We start from the raw sequence: 22258 nt of genomic DNA, 5'->3' as shown, positions 1-22258 counted from the left end.
TCTTTGTTGTTGTTGCTCCTGTGTTTTAGGTGTCTATTAATGTATTGTTTGAGTACTTTTGAAAATGATTTCTGTATATTTCTTGATTTTGCATTAAGGTAACCATGCTATAGTTTTATTTGCATTTTAAGACTGATACACCTTAGTATAAGCAGCAGTTTTTACAATTTTTCTTCCATTTTTTTCAATTTTTAATTTTGTCTGAAAAATTTGTTACAGCTCCATAGTGTCAACCCTCCTTGCTCTTATGGATGGATTAGACAACAGGGGTGAAATTGTTGTTATTGGTGCTACAAACAGACTTGATTCTATAGATCCTGCTCTCAGGAGACCTGGTCGTTTTGACAGAGAATTTCTTTTCAACTTGCCTGATCAAAAGGTAAGAGTTTCTGTTTTCAACCTATTAAGATTTATTTGTGATTTAATTATGAAACATATGTACTTTGGAGAGGTATTTTATGAATTTTCATTTTTAAGATTTTGTGCTTATGAGTTATCATGGTTAATTCTTTAAAAAACCTCATAATTATTAAATAATTTAGTCTTTTTCTATTAACAGTTATCAGAAAGTTTATGATTTTTAGGAAGTAAGAGGAAAACCCTTGACTAGGTTACTATAGATGCTTGCTTACTCTTTTCTTTTAGTTCTCCAGTTTGAGTAATTATCTTGTATGACAGGTTACAGGCTTCTAGTTAGCAAAGTAGCTCTGTTCCCATAAAAGTGACATTTGTAGCATATTGGTGGGTTTATGAATAAGAGCCCAATATGCAAATTTTCTTTTTTTTTTTTACCCTTTTTAATTTTTGTTGTTCAAAATATTACAGATGTCCTCTTTTTCCCCATTGACCCCTTCCACCTAGCACCCGCCCCTTCCACCCAGCACCCGCCCCTTCCACCCAGCACCCACTCCCTGCCCCAGGCCTCCACCACACTATTGTCTGTGTCCATGGGTTAATCTCTCCCCATCTTCCCCACCCCCACCTTCCTTCTGAGATTCATCAGTCTGTTCCTTGCTTCTGTGTCACTGAATCTGTTTTGTTCATGAGATTATTGTGTTTAGATTTCATATAAGTGAGATCATGTGATATTTGTCTTTCTCTGCCTGGCTTATTTCCGTTAGCATAATTTTCTCCAGGTCCCTCTATACTGTTCCAAAGGGTACGAGATCCTCCTTCTTTTCAGCTGCATAGTATTCCATGGTGTAAATGTCCCACAGCTTTTTACCCACTCAGCTACTGATGGGCACTTGGGCTGTTTCCAGATCTTAGCTATTGTAATTCACGCTGCTATGAATATAGGGGTGCATACATCCTTTCTGATTAGCATTTTAGGATTCTTAGGATGTATTCCTAGAAGTGGTATCACTGAGTCAAAAGGCAATTCCATTTTTAAGTTTTTGAGGCGCCTCCATACTGTTTTCCATAGTGGCTGTACCAGCCTGCATTCCCACGAGCAGTATACCAGGGTTCCCCTTTCTCCACATCAATATGCAAATTTTCACAGAAATGACCATACTATCATATTTAATTAAAAGCAGCATATGTTATTCATTATAGTGTAGTTTTTGAAAGAATGTGTAATTAAACAGAGCAGTGTATAGTCATTGAATATATAAAATGTTGTGTAATATATTATACAAAGTTATTTTTTCCTAATTCTACTTGAAATTTTTATTGTTAGGAATGGTTTGACTAGTTTAATCATTGACTGTTTCTTCACTGGGAACTTAAGTTTGAGAGGGAGAGATGTATGAAGAGAAGATACTATATTTGGCAATGCTTCCCATGTAATTTAACATATCAAATAAGTCTAACTGGAATATTTATAACACAGCCATACAAATATAAACTAAAGAAAGCAGAGAAGATACATATATGAGTATATGTAGATACATACATTGTTATATGGCTTTGATTTCAGATTTCTATATAAAATGCTTGGTTTATATATATAGATATGCAAGACTTAGTTGTTAGGGCAGTTAAGAAGACTATAGGGAAATGAAGGGAATGTCTCCACTGCATAGAGCAGTTAATACCTCAATTTGATGTCAGTTCACACAGCCACTAGTAGTTGTCTCATGTTTGGGTTGACCATCCAGTTTGTAGGCTTTAATTTGGCACCAGGTTTGCATAGCTTTGCCAGGATAGGAAACAGCATATACAGTAACATTTTCGTTATCCAAGGGCAGCTTCCAAGACTGTACCACTGCACAGAGGTGCGCTTACTTGTAGGAGACAAAGCTGAAGTGGGTGCTCTCTGCTTCAGCATGGGGGAACACCACCTGTGTTGTCTGAGATACCTTACAACAGTCCAAGCATATCTTTTAGGCTCTACCAATATATGCAGAATGTGCTTAGTTCTAAGAGACACAGCCAGTAGTCATTTCAGTACAGGAAAGCCGTTACTTGATTTCCCAATTGTCTTCTATCTTGTCCTGGTCATGTAGGCCTCAGGGTCTGTATGCCAATCAGTACTAACAATTAAGAGATTTAACAGTAAACAAGGTCTAGAGCAGCATTGTCCAATTCAGTTATCTGTGATGATGAAAATGTTCTTTGTTTGCATTGTCCATTGAGCAGTGTCCAGTATGATAGCCACAAGCCACATGTGGCTGTTGGGCGCTTGAAATGTCATTAGTGTAACTAAGGAACTGAATTTTAAATTTTATTTAATTAAAAAATTTAAATAAAATAGCATCATATAGCTAGTGGCTTACTGTATTGTACAGCCTGGATCTGGAGCATAGTTTTCCACATTAATTTAAACTATGTTTTAAGGAAGCTGCTCTCTGAGACCTAAACTTAAGGTCATTTTTCTGGTCTCAGTTGGTGGAAATGACCTGGACTCACTGTTTACCTTTTTTCTTTAGATAATATTTAAGGTTATGAGACTAGTTGAGAGCACCAAGTCTTTTGTCTTAAGGAGCAGTCAGTAAGGTAAGAGGAAAACTAGGAGAGAGGGATTCTGGAAGCCAAGTGAAGAAAGTGCAGTGAGGAGGGTGTGATATAACAGTGTTGCTAAATTAAATCAGATGGTGACAGAAATGTAGCTGTAGTATTTAATTATTATTTATTTATTTTAGAGAGAGAGAGAGGAAGGAAGGAAGGGAGAGAGAGTGAAAGAAACATCAATTTGTTGTTCCACTTATTTATGCATTCATTGATTGATTCTTGTATGTGCCCCGACCGGGGGATTGAACTCGAAACCTGGGTATGTACCCTGACTGGGAATCCAGCCCGTAACCTTTCTGCTTATGTGACGATACTCCAACCAATTGAGCCACACAGGCCAGGGCTGACTTCAAACTTTTTTAAAGTTTTAAATTACTTGTCATTTTGCTCAGCGTTAGTCAGAATACTTTATGCATATGATAGAACCAAAGGTTCTGTGAAATCTAAATATAAAGTTTGTCTAAAAGTTCTGATTATTGTAACACATTAAAGTTTCTTGTTCATATGCTTTCAAATGGTAAAAATGATGTGATGGAAAAGTGAAATTTAGTTTTGAAATCTAGTCCTAGGTCATTCATGTAGTCACATGTGCCACTAGTCAAGTTCCCTCACCTCTCTGAATATAAATGTCTTAGTTTGTGAAACAGAGGCAAGACCTGTACTACGCATGTCATGGTTATTATGGGAATCAGAGTTGATATGGCTGCCAAGGTGTTTAAATTCTTTAAAAAGAAACATTTACTTTTTTTGGTGTATGGTTGGTCCATAAATTTGTTCCAGCAAATGCATTTGAGGGGTTGATATATTTTATTTACCTCTGTTTTTCCTTTTAGGCAAGAAAACACATATTACAGATTCATACCAGGGACTGGAATCCAAAATTGTCAGATGCTTTTTTAGGTGAATTGGCTGAAAAATGTGTTGGTGAGTGCTACTGTTAGAATTCTTTGATTATCATTGTTTGTTCTGCTCAGACTTCCTTTCCCCGTATGTTTGGAATGTGAATGAGTATAGTTACGTCTTTGTGTAATAGATGGCTCTACCTTTAAATGTAAAAATATTTTAAACATTGCACTTGAAGTTTGAACACTTCTAAATTAGGATTTTAGCTGCCATTAGATGATGATTGACTAACAAAAGCTCAATAGTAATATTCCTTTCATTGAGTGCTGGATTTCCATAATGTTACAGCGTTTCCTTTTAGGAATTGTCCCCTTTCAGAAATTTTACTAAGAAAAGTAAGCATAAACTTGAGAGATAAAGGTTCATGTCAAAGGCAGGACTGTGCAGTCTTTCACTTTACAGATTACATGATGGACTCATCTTCATGAAGTTGAGTGAGAGGAGTCTTCAAAGAACATACTAATGGTATCTGCTAGTATTTCCCCAAATATAAAACTTTCCAATTTAATGTTAAGTTATTCACAGAGTGGAAAATCTCCCCTCAGAGTGAATGAACACTACTATCCTAAAAGGATGTGGTTGAGAGTATTCTATGTAAAAACATGAACAAACATAGGAGATGGAATTCAGGGGTTTTGGCTCTAATCAGGTCTGAAATAAAAATGAATACTTATTTAAGCAATCAAGTATACACATAGATATTTTTCTTCATTCTTTTTCCATCTTTTGTCTATTTTCCTCTAATTTCCTCAAAAAATATAAATTAAAAGATCTCCATGAACTTTTAAAGCATTATGAAGAAATCCCCAAAATAAGTCCACTAACAATCAACACCCTACTTGGGAAAACTTTAAAGTTACCAAAACCAAAAAAAAAATCACTTAGTTAAAAAAACACCATTGTGATCCACCATCAGATAATTAAAACTTAAATAGAACATTAGTCCGTTCAGTTAGCTACATCCGAATTATCCTCTTCATCCACAGGGACCTCCATCTCCGAAGCAGCATCTCTCAGCTTTTGAACCTCAAAGACCTCGACATCTTCTGGTGAGGAGAAAACGTAAATCTCTCCAGCACTACTCCAGTTTAAGCTTTGCCTGGTATCAGAGAGCATGCGCCAAACCCATTTCATGTACATTTGGCTTGACCTTTGCAAAGCCCTGTGCTGCTTTATAAAGGGAGAGGGTGGTATTTGGTGCAGAATCCAGTCTTTTCCCATTTTGAACTTTGACCTCTCTTATTTCCTGCTATTTTTATGATACTGTATTAGAGTGCAGATCAGACTGGGGAATCTTTGTAGATTCTTCTGTGAATTTGTCACAGAATGATCCTTAACTGAAATAAGCAGAAGTCTTCAAATAATTTTGGAAACTCCCTAAAACATAGGTATTTTAAAATTACTTTTTATTACCCTATCTACCATGTGAAATATTATATACTCTAATTCTTCATCCTAAATGTTAGAATCTTAGTTTCCTTTTTCATTTCCAAAGACCACTACGTATCATTTTTTCAAGTGATTTATTTTAGCTTTTAGTCAGTTTCTGAAGTTAAAATTTTAAGATAATTTCTTACAGTACTGAAAAACTTCTCTTGCCTTTTTAAGGGGTGGGGTGGTGGTGGTGGTGGTGGTTTAGAATCTGCTTATATATACATCATTTTCTTCTTGGAGAAAGACATATAAGTCTATTATAATTTTTTATTATGTTTTTGGTTGTGACATTTTAATGTGAAACCAGTTGACATTAAAAAAAAAAATCAAATGCAGATCTTCAAACAGGAATGAAATAGTAATATAGTTTAAATTCATTATCAACTTACCACTTTATGTATCCCAAACATGTTTTAATAACTATAGGTTCAGTTCATACTTAACAAAGAGTGTCCAGTCTTGATGAACAACTGCAAAAATAGCTGACCTCTTGTTAGAGGTTATGGATTTGGTAACTTTTACCTTGAAATAAATTCCCAAGTACTTGGAGGTGTTTGCATGAAGAATAGGTGTGATTTTAAAGTAGTATTCAAATAATTTTTTTATGCAGAACATGTGCACAAATAGTAAGAGCTTAAGGTTAATGAGGAGCTTGAACCTATTCATGTTTCTCTATTTATTTTCACTGAGAGGGCCAAAACAATGAAAGTGTATCATTGAGGCGCCTATCTTGTTTGATGTTATACTTAGGAAATAACCTTTAAAATTTTATTATTGCCTATTTCTAGTCTATAACTTCTTTGAATAGCTTATATTTTCAGTGTTTCAGACAAATTTCCATCTTAATATTTTTGAATAAAAAGTATTCAAAAATACTTTTTCTTTGATATCTAGATATTTGGGTTCTTTGGAACATTAGAATTGTAATGATAGAATTAGTATGGTTATAGAATTCATATGAAAAGGATGTTGATATTATCCCCTTAACATCAACTTTTAACTTTCAAAAGGCTATAGTATATTTTCAGTATTTTTAGAATGATTATATCATCTATTTTTCTAAACTAGGACACTCTTAAGAGTGAAAAAATATGCTCTTAATTGTGGTCACCTGAAATGTAACCTATTTAGCCATAATTTTGATGTACTTTTAATTCTGTTTTAGAGTCTCATAAAGGAAGTATATTGTTAGTTCAGTAGTTCTTAATTTTTTTGTATATAAGAATCACTTGTAAAGCTTTCTCAAAATATACATTAATATTAAACCACGAGAGGTTCTGATTTACTGTTTGTTGGGAATCTGTTTTTGTTTCAGTTTCATTGTTTATTCAGATGAGTAGTCAGGGTTGAGCATGACAGATAAAAATGAATTTAAATTCTCATTCATAAGCAAATGTAAGAAGATAAATCCTATCTTTTATAGTCTATTGTTTATGATAGTACTGTGAAAATTTACTTATTTAAATAGGATCTATTATCATTGATAAGCTTTTAAGTTATCTTTTATAAATTAAGAATGAACATTACATTGCTGTTATGTAAATTAATAACATTATTATGTCAAGCATAAATGTTATGGGCAACATTTACTACATAAAATACCTTTTAGTGGCTTTTTTTGTTTTGCATTGTTTCTGAGATTTTTAAAATCTTTTTTTAACTTATGTTTTGCCTTCAAAATTAGGATCATATATAGTAATTTCACTAACTGTGTATATGCTTTTTAAAATTTTTATTGTTGACACTATTACAAATGTCAAGTGTGGTGCCCCCCCCCCCTGCATCCCCCGACACCACTTTTGCCTACCTCCATCCAGCCCCCGCCACCCCTCCCCTGGCCTCAATACTCTGTTGTCTGTGTCCATGGGCTATGTATATATGTTCTTTGGCTACTTTCTTCACTTTCTTTTATCCAGCCTGCCCCCCCCTTCCCTGTGCATATACTTTCTAAGAAGAAAAAGAAAAGTAGTTGTTTATATTGTTTGAAGATGGAAGTTTATTCTTTACTTCCTCTGAAATGGCTTATTTCATTAAGTATTTATAACTGAGCTGGTGTTCTGCAGTTATTTTGTTGAACTAATTTAACAGAAATGTATGGCACAGGAAAATACTTTTTTTTTTCAGGGTTATTTACTAAGAAATAGAAAATAAAATGAGAAAGTAATGGTAAATTTTGTTATTCTGCAGAATTATTTGGGAGATTGATTGCTGTCATGTGGCAGTGTTAATCCTTAATCTGTTTATAGTTTTCGGAATTAAATTCTCACAGGTCATATTAAGTTTCCCCCTAACTCTGAGCAAATATTTCTTTAGGAATGCAATATTTTCTGTTTTTTTCAGAATTCTCATTGAAATTGTTACACAGTGATTAAGTTGTTCTAATAATAAAATTGTTTAGATTTCTTAGAAAAAAAGAAAAGCTCAATAGATGTAACTTATCCACTTTGGTAGTACAGAGTAATCTCACAGTTTTACTTTCCCAAACTGTGCAACCTTGGAGTTACTCTTCTCTTTTCATTCATTCTTTTACTCAAGAAATATTTATTGGATATTCTACTGAATGCCAGGCCAGGCATCGTTCTCTGTATTTGAGAATCCTTAGTGATCAAAACAAATACCTTTACTCTCACGGAGCTCACATTCTAGTTGGGGAAGGTGGAAATAAAGATAATAGGTAAATAATTAGATGGTGAGTGCTATGGAAAAAAGAGAGCAGGGTAAAGAGGATTTTTTTTCTGTTATTTGTAGGACTTGATTAACAGGATTATTTGCCCTACTAATAATAGAGATATAGTTTACTGTAGATGTGTGAATTACTTGCGGTTTGATTTATATGGGTTTTTCCCTTAATGTTTTTTTCCACCAGTTAGTCTAGGACCATTTCTTCTCTTCTCATGGTTTTCCTATCTAATCACCATTTTTATTTCAGGATTTAAGTGTTCAGTGAAACCATTGAGAGGTATAAAAAGATAGATAAACCTGATACCACTCTTTGAAGAGCTTAGGGTCTAATGTTCTATAACTAGTTCGAGTGGTTCCCCCTGCTGGTGTAATTGATAAAGGTGGCCAAATGCAAGTTTAATTGCTGATATAAAAAAGCAACATGGTTAGTTTGTGTTTCTTTATTTTTGTGGTAAAGACCTAGCAGTTCATGTATTTTTGTATTATTTGTTGCTCAAATGAATGAAATGACTTAAAAGCACGGGGGGGCTTTATCTGTTGTTTAACTGTTACAATAATTTAAATATGGGTAACGGATAATACCCTTATTGATATAGCCCTCAGAATTAGATTATCAGTCATTTTAAGCTTATATATAATACACACACACACACACACACACACAGATGTGTATATATATATATATATATATATATATATATATATATAATATGTAATTTTAAAATATATGAAGTTAATGTGAAAAATTAATGGATTCTTATTCTCTTTAATACCTTTGGAACTATTAGAGATGATCACAACTTTAAAATATAACTTTTGGGATAATTAGATATTAACCTGCTTGTGAGTTGCACTCAGAGTTGGTAGTAGAATAGCTCTGTTTTTGAAGTTTCTTCTTACATACAGCTTTGTACTGCTCCATTATATGTGTTTGGAAATTAGTAATATTGGAAAAATTTATAGGTAAGTAATGTCGTAAAGACTAAACTAATGATTGGGAATATTGATGAAAGATTGAGATGAAACTATTATTTTTTTAAAACTTTTTCTGAAGAAAAGTTGTACATTATAATCAGTGGTATTGGCACAAAATACATGACTTACTTTAATATTATTAGTTCATGTGTTTGTTAATTTACATATTCAAAACATTTTTAGTCTTAATGAGTAAACAATTTTATTAGGTCATTTTAAATGGTCAAATTTCATTTTGCTGATAAAATTACAAATAATTTTTGATTTTGTATTGTTTCCTTAGGTAAAGCTGTGTATATTTGCAAAACATAGTTGGTACTTGGAGGAGTGAACTTACCTCTGCTGTCCTTTTCCTTTGTGCATTAGGGTATTGTGGAGCTGATATCAAGGCCCTGTGCACGGAAGCCGCCCTGATTGCCCTGCGGAGGCGTTACCCCCAGATCTATGCTAGCAGTCATAAACTGCAGCTAGATGTTTCCTCAATAGTGCTCAGCGCCCAAGATTTTTATCATGCAATGCAGAATATTGTGCCTGCTTCCCAGCGTGCTGTCATGTCTTCGGGACATGCACTATCCCCCATCATAAGGCCACTGCTAGAAAGAAGCTTCAACAACATCCTAGCAGTCCTGCAAAAAGTGTTTCCTCATGCTGAAATTAGCCAGAGTGACAAGAAAGAAGGTACTATAATTATTTTTTCGTATTGTTAAAAGGAAACAAGTACAGGCATAATTAAATTTTGAGTTTCCTCATAAGCTTATTTGTGTGTTACTTTTTTATATTTTCCACGAATATAGAAAATATACCTTTTTCATTCACAACTGTGTATTCTAGGCCTGGCGTGTTGCCTAGCAAAAACACACAAATGAATGTTTGGTTATTTGCTCTTGGGACATTCTCACTGTCTTAATGTAGGAGTGTTACAGTCTTTTGAGAAGCTGACTATAATAATGATGGCTTACATTTATTATTATAAAGCACTTAATAAATTGTCGTTTATTAATCCTCATAATAATCCTGTGGGGTAAGTATTCACTTATATAGGGTAACTCAGTAAGTTCTAGAGCTTACTCAAGCCCAGGGACCCTGACTCCAGAGCCCATGCTCTTAGCTATGGTGCTATAAAGCCCCTCTGGATTCTACTCATCAAATGTATTTTGTTGTTATGGTAGGGCAGTCTGCAGTTTGCTGTGCTAATAGAGTATACATTTTTAGTGAGGAAGTAAATTAGAACCTGGTTATAAAAGGTCATGAATTCTAGCTTCAAGATTGTAGTTTGGACCTGAAATAAAAACAGGAAGTTACCACCCTAGCTGGTTTGGCTCAGTGGTTAGAGCGTCAGCCTGTGGCCTGAAGGGTCCGGGTTTGATTCTGGCCAGGGGCATGTACTTTGGTTGCAGGCGTGGTCCCCGGCTCCAGTTGGGGCGCGTGCAGGAGGCAACCAGGTGATGTATCTCTCTCACGTAGATGTCGCTCTCTCCCCCTTCCACTCTCTCTGAAAAGCAATGGAAAAAAATGTCCTTGGGCGAGGGTTAAAAACAAACATAGAAAACCAGAAAGTCCTTCCTTTAAAAATGCATTCATTTATAGGAAAACATTAGGTTCATAAGCTAATCAGAGTAAGGCCCATGAAGTTTGAAGAGAAAGTAATGTGTTTTAATTACCTTCATTTCCCCAGTCCTAGTACCTGATTTAGCAAGGGGTTTGTACCAAATAGAAAACTGTTCAATGAATTATATTAACATTGAAAATATATGTAGTAAAACCCATCAATATTCATTGAATTTTGCTGTTCTAAATCTATTTTTCAGAAACAATTTTTTAGGGATGGATTCTAATGAAATATCACATGGATTACTCAATTTTTAAATTAGATATGGAAGGGAATAAATATTTTATTATGTTTGAGCCAGGTACTCTGCCATAAAGCATACATTTCTTATCTCTGACTTTCATAACTGAGGATATGTACTTTTTCTTCCAGTTTTTTTAACTTAAAAAATATATATTTATTGATTTTTAGAGGAAGAAGAAGGAAGAGGGAGAGAGAGAGAAACATCAGTGTGAGAGAGTAACATCTAGTGGCTGCCTCCTGTACACCTCCTACCAGGGATTGAGCTGCAACCTGGGCATGTGCCCTGACTGGGAATCGAACCAGCAACCTTTCAGTTCATGGGATGATGCCCAACCAACGGAGCCACACTGGCCGGGGCTCCTCACATTTTTAAAAAACTCACATTCCCTTTTCAAAATCATAAAACTCTTACATTCCCCTCTGAGAGATTATGATAGCTCTCTATTGCCATTTGAAAAATTGTTACAGCATCTGTGTTTTCTTATACTTTTTTTCATAAGTATAGAGTGTACTTAATTCAAAATTTTCTTTATATACCAGTGAAGAAGAGAAACCAAATTTTATTTGATTATTAAGAATTGTTTTTTAGTTAATTTAGATATATTATTCTGGTTTGTTTTGGTCTTTAATATTTTTCTTAGACAAGTATCCTTTCCTTGTGTATGAAATTATCACTCAAAAGATACTTATTTTTCAGGTTAACTTTTACAGTATTAGTTGTACTAAATATTTAGTTTTTAAAAGCTACTAAAATCTACATCTGCCAGCACAATTTAGTATCTTATTTTAGAGAGTATACCTTATTCCCCCTTGGCTTTTTTTTGGTGGGTGGGGGGTCAAGTGCCCTATTTATTATACCAAATATCTTAGATGAACTGTATTGGTTTTGGTCAAAATTAACTTAGAGATTTTTAGTAAGTAGTTGGGTATTTTATGAGAGTGCCATTTCTTTTCATTCTTGTAGTTAGTCAATAAAATCTCCCAAATTATATCTTATAACACTTACGCAGCCTGTAAAGGTGAAAGAATTACATTATTTCACCTGTAAATTATTCAAAACATTGCAGTGTGTTAATTTGCCTGCTCAATCCGTATTATTTGATAGATAACTTATTAATGTCATTTGATTTTTAAACCAATTTTTCTTAAGAGCTTTTGTAGAGCACTACTTTTAAATGACTTTATAAACCTCAATCTTTGTGATTTTTTGTTTTTGAACAGATATAGATACCCTAATTTTGGATGATAGTGAAGACGAGAATGCTTTATCAATTTTTGAGACCAGCTGTCACTCAGGATCACCAAAGAAACAGTCATCAGCTGCTGCTGTACATAAATCCTACCTTCATTTTACGATGTAAGTAATTTATATCAAATTTCTTTCCATTCAGCATGTTTTTTACTACTTTATGGTTAGAATTATGGAATATTTTTACTTATGGTTCTAACCTTGAGAACTTTGATTTTCTGTTGTTTGGGCACAGTTCTGGAGCACTTACTGTGTATAATTTTTTGTGTGGTAATAAATTGGTTTATTGGTCAACTGTAAAGTTTTTTCCTAAACCAATTGTGTGATTTTTATTTAAACCAAGGTAGAAGGAAGGGTTAGCTTTAGAGAATCAACTCATGTCTCCAATTTTATTGCTTTTTATTTGAACTAAAAGGAACAGAAGTGAATTATTTACCAAGGTCTAGAGTATTTTAATTTGTAATAAGTTTCAGATGATAATTTAGGGACTGTACAGGTACTGAAGACATTTTGAATTAGAAATTGCTCAGTAATTAAACAAATAACTTTGGATTCTCCAAAATCCCATTAGTTTACACTTTCCTAACTTAGATTTTATGGTTTTTCTATTTACATTTACCTTTATCTATATTAAAGCAGCTTTTGCTGTACACTTTAATGGGTATACAATTTTAGTGCAAATCTAATTTTAAATTAAGGGACCAAATAGTTTTCAAATACTAATAGCATCATCACTTGCATTTACATAATTATCATGAGAGTTAAAGGACCATAATGCTCCAGTCAGGTAGGTCTAATTGCACTTTTATTGAAGATGTTGGATTGTGTGTTACTTTTAAGTAATTTTTCTTTTGACTATTTTGAGCAAATTTAAGTCTTCAACTTGAAGTTTCTCCCATGTAGATTTTGGTAAAATGTTAATTTGATTATTTGCATTGATAACTCTTGCTTGTTTCTCATTTTTAAAAGTGAGAATAAATTACTTTCATTTACTCTTTTTTTCTTTAACAGCGAACTCGTCTATTAGAAACTTTTTTCTTTTACTCCCAGGTCATTACTTTTATGCCCTCAGGGAAGTTTTCTTAGACTATTTCAGTAATTTTACAGATCTGTTTTATTGATGGCTAAGAGAAAGCCAAAACAGTCTTTTTTCCCCCACCTCGCTAGCCTGTGTGGGGTGTGTGTGGGGTGTGTGTGTGTGTGTGTGTGTGTGTGTGTGTGTGTGAGAGAGAGAGAGAGAGACAGAGAGACAGAGAGAGAGAAAGATTTGTTTTGACAATTTTAATTGTTTGGATTTGAAATACATGATAGCAGAGCTAAGAAACTATCAAAAGATATATGTTCCAATTTTATAAGATAGCTTTATTGTCAGTAAAGTGATACAGAAAGAGATTTTGATGAGAAAACTTCACATGCAGGTGTTTTTTTTTTTTGTTTTTTTTTTTAATATATCTTTATTGATTTCACAGAGAGAGGAAAGGAGAGGGAGAGAGAGAGACAAAAACATCAGTGATAAGAGAGTCATTGATCGAGCCCACAGCCTGGGCATGTGCCCTGACTGGGCATTGAACCCTGATTGCCTGGATCCTAGGTTGACGCTCAACCACTGAGCCACGCCCGGCCGGGCCACATGCAATTTTGAGTTTGACTTTTTATTAAGACCTTTCTCTGCCAATGATTTAATGGGTACCACTAGTATGCCTCATTTTGTTTAGCCTTTCCAAAATTGGTTTAATTTTAGCTTTCTTTACATAAGCTTTTCTAGTTCTGATTAAAAAAAAAAATTATGTTTATTGTTGAAAATATTATTGCAGATTGTCTCCTTTTTTCCTCATTAACCCCTTCCACTCCCCACCCGCTCCCTGCCCCAGGCCTTCACCACACTATTGTCTGTGTCCATGGGTTATGTATTATATGCATATAAATTCTTTGGTTGATTTAATAGTGAGACAGCTATATCCTGGAATAAGCTTTTTTAGTTGTAGATGTTTTGATAAATCTCATTCATTTATTTCTTTATTTATCCACCTATTCTGCCAGTTTTTATGTGTTTACTCTATGACAGGCACTACTAGGTGCTGAAAACATAAGCACGATTAGAGTATAACGTAGTTCTTACTCTGGAGGAGTTCTTGTTATTGGGTGTGACACACATTGCAATGTGGCCGAAGTACTGTGAAATCAGAGCTAAGGAGCTAGCACTGGGGAGTCCAGGAGGGCTTCACAGGAGAAATGGCGACATTTGCTGGTTTTTTTGAGTATGAAGGAATAGGATTTAGCATCTGAAGTTCATTACAAACTAGATGTGTGGTAAATATATAAAGCTTGGGGCTTTATATATGATAATTCATATAGGTCTCTCAATAATCATATAGCTAATTTGTGGTATCGTTTTATAGACAATGAAACTGAAACACTAAGTTAAATAAATTGCCCATGATCATGCGGCTAGCAGGTGGCAGAACCAGGGTCTGTACTGTTTGTTTTCTGGGGTCATATTCCTTTTTCTTATACTATGCAGTTTCCAGGTTGATTTCTGAGCTTAATATGTAGATAGGAAAATGTATTGCTTTTCTGGGTAGGTTAGACAATAATATTTTTCACACTTTCGAAGAAATACACACTTTAGAATGTAGGCCTTTAATAAAGACTACACATGGATTTTTTTATTTTATTGGTTTGGCTTCTGGTTTGAACAACGTGTTAGCATGCCAGACCAATACAAAAAAGGTGCTAGGTGCATAGAAAGCATGACTTTAATTCTGGTCTCCAGTAACACTAGCTTGGGCATTGCTGGTGCGTTTGTTTCTGGAAATAGTTTCCTAAAACAATATTCCTAAAATTGTTTACTTAGATTTAAGATGAAATATAAGTAAAGATATTTAAGGCCTGTCAATCTGGTAGAGAACCCTTATGATGGAAAATAAGTTTTCTTTCTTACTATATATTACCATAAGGGGATTAGAAACACAGCTTTCTGAGGTTTTCCAAATGAAAATAGCTTTGTTTTTCCTAATTAGAAAGATGATATACTGTGTAGAAAATTTAAGTAATAAAGAAGAGCATAAAGAAGAAAGTAAAAATTAAAGCCCAAGCATCTGAAGGTAATATTTGTTCAAGTTTTGGTGACCATACTTCTGTATTCTCTCTATGCATATAGACAGACCCACGTATTATTTTATATAAATTATGTCCTCCTTGTAAGGTTTTTGATGTATCTTGTTATTTTATCCACTATGTTGGGAATGTTATTTCACGTCAGTATATTTAATGCCATTCTTTTAAAATAGCTGCATAGTACTTTATTTTTCAGATGTTCCTTAGTTTATATAACCTTACTGATAAAAATTGACGTTTCCAATTTTCCTCTTTTATAAACAGTGCTGTGATAGACAGATTTCTAAGTGTACATCTTTGTACGATTATCTGATTCAGAGCATAGGGTAAATTTTAAAAACTGTGATTGCTGTGTCAAAGGGTGTATATGTTTAAAAACTTGATGCAGGTTGTTAAATTGCCTTCCAGAAAGGTGGCACCAGTTTCATTTTCATCACTAATGTATAAGAGTGGTATTTTTCTTATATCTTTGTCAATTCTGAGTACAGTTTGTCTTTTTAAATCTTTGCCAACCAGATAGATGAAAGTAACATCTTGTTTATTTGAATAGTTCGTTCATTCATTCATTCATTCATTCAGTATTAATTCATTCATTCAGAGTGCCCATCAAGTGCCTCATGTTGTCCTAGGTACCTAGAATGTGTCAGTGAGCAAAATGGGCTATGAATCCTGTTCTCATTAAGCTTAGGTTTTAGATGGAGACAGATATAAAATAGTAAGTGTAATAGATAAATAAAATGTTAGAAGATAAGTATTATGAAAAAAATATAAAGAATGCTAAGAGGTAAGGGAATTCTTGGAGTGAGATGAGTTGTAGATATCCTTGGATATACATTTTGGTATATATTTGACATATTTGCCAAATTTAATTTTGGAAAATTGTACTTTTTCTCACTCCCACTAGTCATGAAAATGCCAATTTTCCCAACAACTACTAACTAGTGGGTATTAAAATTAATTTTTAGTTTATCAATCTAATAGATAAAAAATCATTTTTCATTATTTTCATAATTTTTTCATCTGTTAATAACTGCCACATCTTTCTCAAGCTTAAGATCCCTCTTGAGCCTTAGACCCTGTCCAGCTTCCTATCTTCCTTTATTGTGCCATAGATATTTTATTTTAATTTTACTTATTGATTTGAGAGAGGGAGGAAGGGGAGAGGGACAGACAGACAGACACTGATTTATTGTTCCACTTATTTATGCATTCATTGGTTGTTTCTTGTATGTTTCCTGACTGTGGATTGAACCTGCCACCTTGGCGTATTGGTACAACTAATCCACTGAGCTACCTCGCTAGGGCTGTACCATACATCTTTTAGTATATACTGGACTGTGTCACCCTTCTCCTCCTGTGAGTCCTGTGAGCTACCATTCATTCAGTTGTCCCAGCTAGAACTGAACATCATTCTCAGCTTCCTCCTCTTTCTTTCCTTCTGTATCTGGTAATGACCAAGTCCCGACTAAGTAAGTCTCATCTCATGGTGTTCCTTCTCACCTCTCTAATACTATTGTCTAGACTGTCATTAGCATCTTATGCTTGGGTTATTTTAGCAAACCAGTAACTGGTCATATTTCTTCCTGTTTGCCTTCTTTAAAAATCCTTTCCTGCCCAGCTGAACGTGGCTCAGTGGTTGAGCATCGACCTAGGATCCAGGTGATTGGGGTTCAATTCCCGGTCAGGGCACATGCTCGGGTTGCTGGCTTGATCCCCAGTCGGGGGCGTGCAGGAGGCAGCCGATCAATGCCTCTGTCATTATTGATGTTTTTATCTCTCTCTCTCTCCCTCTCCGTTCCTCTCTGAAATCAATAAAGATATATTAAAAAAAAAAAAAATCCTTTCCTATACTGACATACTGGGCTAGAGTTATCTTCCAGAAACATGTATGAGATTATGTCACTTCCCCTGCTTAAGCATCTTAATGCTTTCCCCTTTGTCTTAAGTGAACATTCCAAACTTGTAACATGATTTACAAAACCCTTCATAGCCTTTCTCCTTTCTACTTCCCTTCCCTAGCCCCCGAATACCTTTACCCGTACATTGCCCTAAAACCTTAAAAGAAGCTGCTGTATGAGCTATATCCCTTAGCCCAAAAGGCCAAGGCCTTTGTAGCCTCTGGTCCTTTGCACATCCTGTTTTTATTTCTTGGAATTCATCTTTTCTGCCTCCCATCTGTTGCATTTGTGCTTTGGTAACACTTTTCCAGGAAAGCATTCTATGAGTCTCTAATTGGGGTCTCTCATAGCACCCTACACTTAAACAGTGCTGCTTATTAAGCACACTGTGTTGTAGTAATTTGTGAGTCTCCTTTTTCTGCTAAATACCTTCAGTTATGAGCTCTGTGATAATAGTGGTATTATTGGATAAGTAGGGCCAATGCATTCAATATCGGAAGCATTCTGCAATTGTTAAACGAATGAACATTTTAAAAAAATGTTATCTATTTGTATCTTTTTTTGAATTGTCTGCTTATATCCTGTGCCCATGAAAGTATTTTTTATTAACACTGTGCACATTAGCTCTTTATACATTGAAAACCATTTTTTGTTAATGGCAAATTCTTTTTTTTTTTTTTAATTAAAAAAAAATATCTTTATTGATTTCAGAGAGAGGAAAGGAGAGGGAGAGAGAGAAATAGAAACATCAATGATGAGAAAGTCACTGATTGAGCCCGCAACCCGGGCATGTGCCCCCCCGGGAATTGAACCCCGATCGCCTGGATCCCAGGTCGATGCTCAACCGCTGAGCCACGCCTGGCCGGGCAATGGCAAATTCTTATTCTCATTTGGTTGTTTGCCATTTGGTTCAGCTTGTAATCTTGAGTTATAAAAGTTTAAAAATTTGTATGAATTAAATATATGAATCTTTTAGTTTTTCTTATTTGTTTCTGTGTGGGAATTCATTTTACTTATTCTTTGAAATGAGGATCTGAATCCTCCCTATTTTAAACATTTATTTTATAATTTGTCCCTCTTTTGTTTATTTTTTATGCTTATTATCTTATGTCAAATTCTTTCAGTTACTATGATTTGTTTCCTGGGTTGCCTATTATCTTCTACTGATCTGTGTTTCTTTTTTTTGGTGTATTCTACATTCTGTTTTGTTTTTCTGTTGTGTAATATGTTTCGGTATAAAGTAGGGCACATTTTAAACATCTTGCTGATTGTTCACGAGTATACACGTGTTTCTGTGTCCGAATGTTGCTGACCTATCATGAGATAACTTGTGTCTGCACTTACATTAATTTAAGTAATTTTAAACACCTTGCTGACCAAAGTAAGCTGGTCACACGGGCGAGTTCTGGCTTGAAATAGCCAGTCAGCCAGGTGTTATTAACATAGTGGTTGGGAGCCTGGGCTTTGCAATTATACGGACCTGAATAAGAATTTGAAGTCTGTCATCATCACTGAGTTTACAATCTTATACCTAACCTCTCTGAGCCTTGGTTTCTTCATCTGTTTAATAAGTGGAAACTATATATTTCACAGAATTGTTAAGAAAGTTAAACAAGAAATTTGTATGAAGTGCTTGTTACTAAAACAGGTTTAAATGTTGTAAAATTGGACCTAACATATTTTTCCAAAATTTCCTTGATAATTTTTTCAGATAATGTTGTGAATAAGCTTTAAATCTCCTCTCAAATTCTTTTGGGATTTTGATTTTAAATTTTAAATGTATAAGGTAAAATACTGTTATATATATTTAAGTTTAGTTAACTATAAATGCATTAGAAAGCATTGACATTTTTATAAGGTCAGGCTCATAATGTATTCTATATAGTTTCATACTTTTCTATAATATTATTTGTTTTGCCATTTGTGTTTTTGCAATTATAAATAGGATTTCCTTTTTTATATTGGTTCTTGGTGGGGTTTAGAAAATATTTTGACTTTCTAATTCCATTTTTTGTCAATGCTTTGCTGGTAGATTCTGACAATTATTAGATGATTCACTTGGACTTTCTAGTACACAATCATCCTTTACAAGTAACAGTGTTTTATTTCTTTCCATTAGTTCTATTTACTTGCTTATTGCATTGTTTAGAATTTCCTCCATTATCTTATAGATTGTATGTAAATTTGTTTTATTTATTCAAGTTTCATTAATATATTTTTGTAAATTTACCTTCTCTTGTGTAGAGCTTTAGATGTGATATTTGAGGGTAAAAACAGTTTTTATTGTCCTAGAAACAAAATATGCTGCCACTGAAAAAGTCCTGCTGTTTTTTTCTATTTTAAAAATTGTGGTTAAAAATATATAAAATTTAACATTTTAACCACTTAAAAAAAAAGTCCTACATTTTGGGTAATCTCCAGATGTACCTCCTTGTTGATGTGGGATTCTTAACATTTGACCATGGATAGTTAACAACTAAATCACACTTAATGTCTGAAGCATTTTCCAAGTTAATATATGTGGTATGATACCCATATATTTTTACTTTCTTAGAAGACGTTTTTATACTCTTACCTCTTGGTTATTAATACGGTCAAAGAGATCAACATTTTAAAATTAATTAATGAAAAGTGATTTACTGTACTTAAAAAATAAGAAAGATAGGGAAGTTCTATTAATTTGGAGTTATATTCCTTTAATGTAAATATATTGCATAACATTTCATATTGATCTTCAGAGTGTATGGTTTCAAAATAATTATTATGTCTTACATGTATTGCAGGTCACCATATCATCAGCCAACCTCTTACAGGCCAAGATTATTGCTGTCTGGAGAACGAGGCTCAGGCCAAACCTCTCACCTTGCTCCAGCGCTTTTGCACACTCTAGAAAAATTCTCTGTGCACAGACTAGATCTCCCAGCACTTTATTCAGTTAGTGCCAAAACACCTGAAGAATCATGTGCACAGGTAGGTTTGTACTATATCAGAGCACTTCCAACTTTCTTATTGTTTATATCATGGTAGTGTTTATAGATACATTTTTTTCAAAGAACATAATATGGATATTTACTTTTTGTTGCTTATTTGTTAACATAGTATTAAGGCAGATGATCCTTCTGATGTACAACATTTTTCAAAGTGAGCTCATTGTTTTTACCATGATACTTCATTCACTTCTCAAATTTTAATATCCTGTTTCTTATATTAAAGTTTCATTAAACAGTGTAGAAAGGGAGCCTCTTTTGCCTTTTTCTGACCCTCTTTTCAAAGCTACGGTTTCAGAGCTTTTCTGTACCTCTCTCTGTACTTACAGGAAAGGAAATCATACCCAATTTGAGATGTCAGGACTTAAAATTTATCTAGAAATGTGATATCAGTTTAAAAGTTACATATAATTGTATCACTAGTCAAAATGTGTTTGATATTTGATTTTCAACTACTTTATATTTGCTAGTTGTGAAGCAAAGTTCTAGTGGGGCTGTTTATATTTCTTGAGGTTTTAATATATAAGTATGAATTCATTATGTGTGTCATGTTGTAACTAGAGGTTTAGGGGAATAAGCTTTTTGAGCCAAGGGATGGTGTCTTCATTATTTCTGTATCTCTGACACAGTGCCCTGCTCAGAGGAAGTGCTCACTGAATGTTTGAGTAATGCTTCTTATAAATAAATTAGAGAGAGGAATGCCACTTTCTACTTTGATATTTATCCTACTTTTAGAGATTAGATGATTGGAGTCATCTAATCTCTAAGAAAATTGCAAACAATTTTGTTTTTTCCCCCCAGTTACATTTTATGAATATTTAATACATATACTGTGTTATTGAAAACCATTCTGTGCCTTGTAGCAAGAAATATTTTTTAAACATTCTAAAAATATTTTTTAAACAGTTCATAGTGTTGATTTCATTTCTCGTTTACTTAGTTCTCTGGGTATGAACATCCTAGCAGCACTTCACTACTTAAAAAGCCCCATGTAAAGGGTTTCCCCCGAAAACCCCATGTTCTGAATAAAAACGGTGTATCAGTAATTTGCTCCAAGTTTTATACATTTAATTCATTCTTTCTGTGTCTTACAATAATGGTGATTTATATGCTTGCTCATATTTTTCCTATTTAGTGAGACAAAATTATTGCAGCTTTGAATGCAAGTGAGAGAATCACTCAGTACCATTTAAAATAAGTCCAAGTGATTTACTAGGAAAATATAAATTAACATATTGACCCCAGAGGAGAGAGAACCTAAACAGACAAGACACTAGCTGTGGAAGAAGAAATAAGTGTCAAAAAAAGCACTAAATCCAGATAGTTTTACAGGTGGATTCTTTTCATCTTAAAGGATAAGATCATTTTGATGCTAGTTAAACTGTTCCAAGGCGTAGAAAAAGCAAGCAAGCTATGAAATCAACAAAACCAGCGATGATATGCCTTTGAAAGAATACAAAGAAAACTGTAGACCAATCTTACGCGGATGATGGACACTAAGTAAATATTACAAATGGAATCTAGTAGCACATCAACAGAGTAATATACCATTATTAAGGCATGCACAATTGATTCAGTTAGACACTGAGAGGTAATATTGGAATGGACATATTGAAGTTATAATTATATCCCTGTAATATGATTGTATATTTGGAAAACTTATAGTAGCAACTGAAAAACTATTAGAGATGATAAGAGAATTCTATAAGATGGATACTTTCAAAGTTAATGTTTTAAAATCAATAGTGTTCTTTTATATGAATAGCAACAAGTTAGGAATAAAATGGAAGAAGAGGTCCCATTTAAAGTAGCAACTAAGTTTACCTAGGAATTAAACAGTTAATTTGTAGAGCCTACAGGAAGAAATCTGAAAATTTAGTCGAGGAGGACAGTTGAAATAATGAAAGACACACTTTGTTTTTAATTGTGTACCATGATTCAGAGTGTGGACTCAACTCGAATTGCACAGATAAAAATCTCAGCTACTTTGCTTATTGGTTGTGGTAGCCTTGGACAAGTTACTTAACCTCTTTGAGCCTTAATTTTTTCATATATAAAATGAAAATAATGATACCACCTAAGTTGTGATATTTTTGCGTGGGGGATTGTTTGTGGTTATTAAAGTAAGCTTATCCAGTACACTTGGCATACAATACCCAACAAATGTTGGTAGTTCCTTTCATAGCTAATGGCCGGTCAGACTCAA

General features: G+C 33.9%; 1 protein-coding gene across 7 annotated transcripts in view; it reads left to right on the top strand.

Moving 5' to 3' along the window:
* Positions 1–22258, top strand: part of ATAD2B (ATPase family AAA domain containing 2B) — a 101235-nt gene that overhangs the window by 41472 nt on the left and 37505 nt on the right. For all 7 annotated transcript variants that reach the window (XM_081156798.1, XM_081156795.1, XM_081156797.1 and 4 more), the window contains 5 exons: positions 220–379; positions 3789–3879; positions 9316–9627; positions 12023–12158; positions 19849–20035. In XM_081156798.1, coding sequence (XP_081012924.1) covers positions 220–379; positions 3789–3879; positions 9316–9627; positions 12023–12158; positions 19849–20035 — 886 coding nt within the window. The remainder of the gene's footprint in view (positions 1–219; positions 380–3788; positions 3880–9315; positions 9628–12022; positions 12159–19848; positions 20036–22258) is intronic.

The sequence above is a fragment of the Miniopterus schreibersii genome (assembly GCF_964146895.1).
Source record: "Miniopterus schreibersii genome assembly, chromosome: 13".
In the NCBI taxonomy this organism is placed as follows: Eukaryota; Metazoa; Chordata; class Mammalia; order Chiroptera; family Miniopteridae; genus Miniopterus; species Miniopterus schreibersii.
This window is presented reverse-complemented; position numbering and strand designations above follow the sequence as displayed.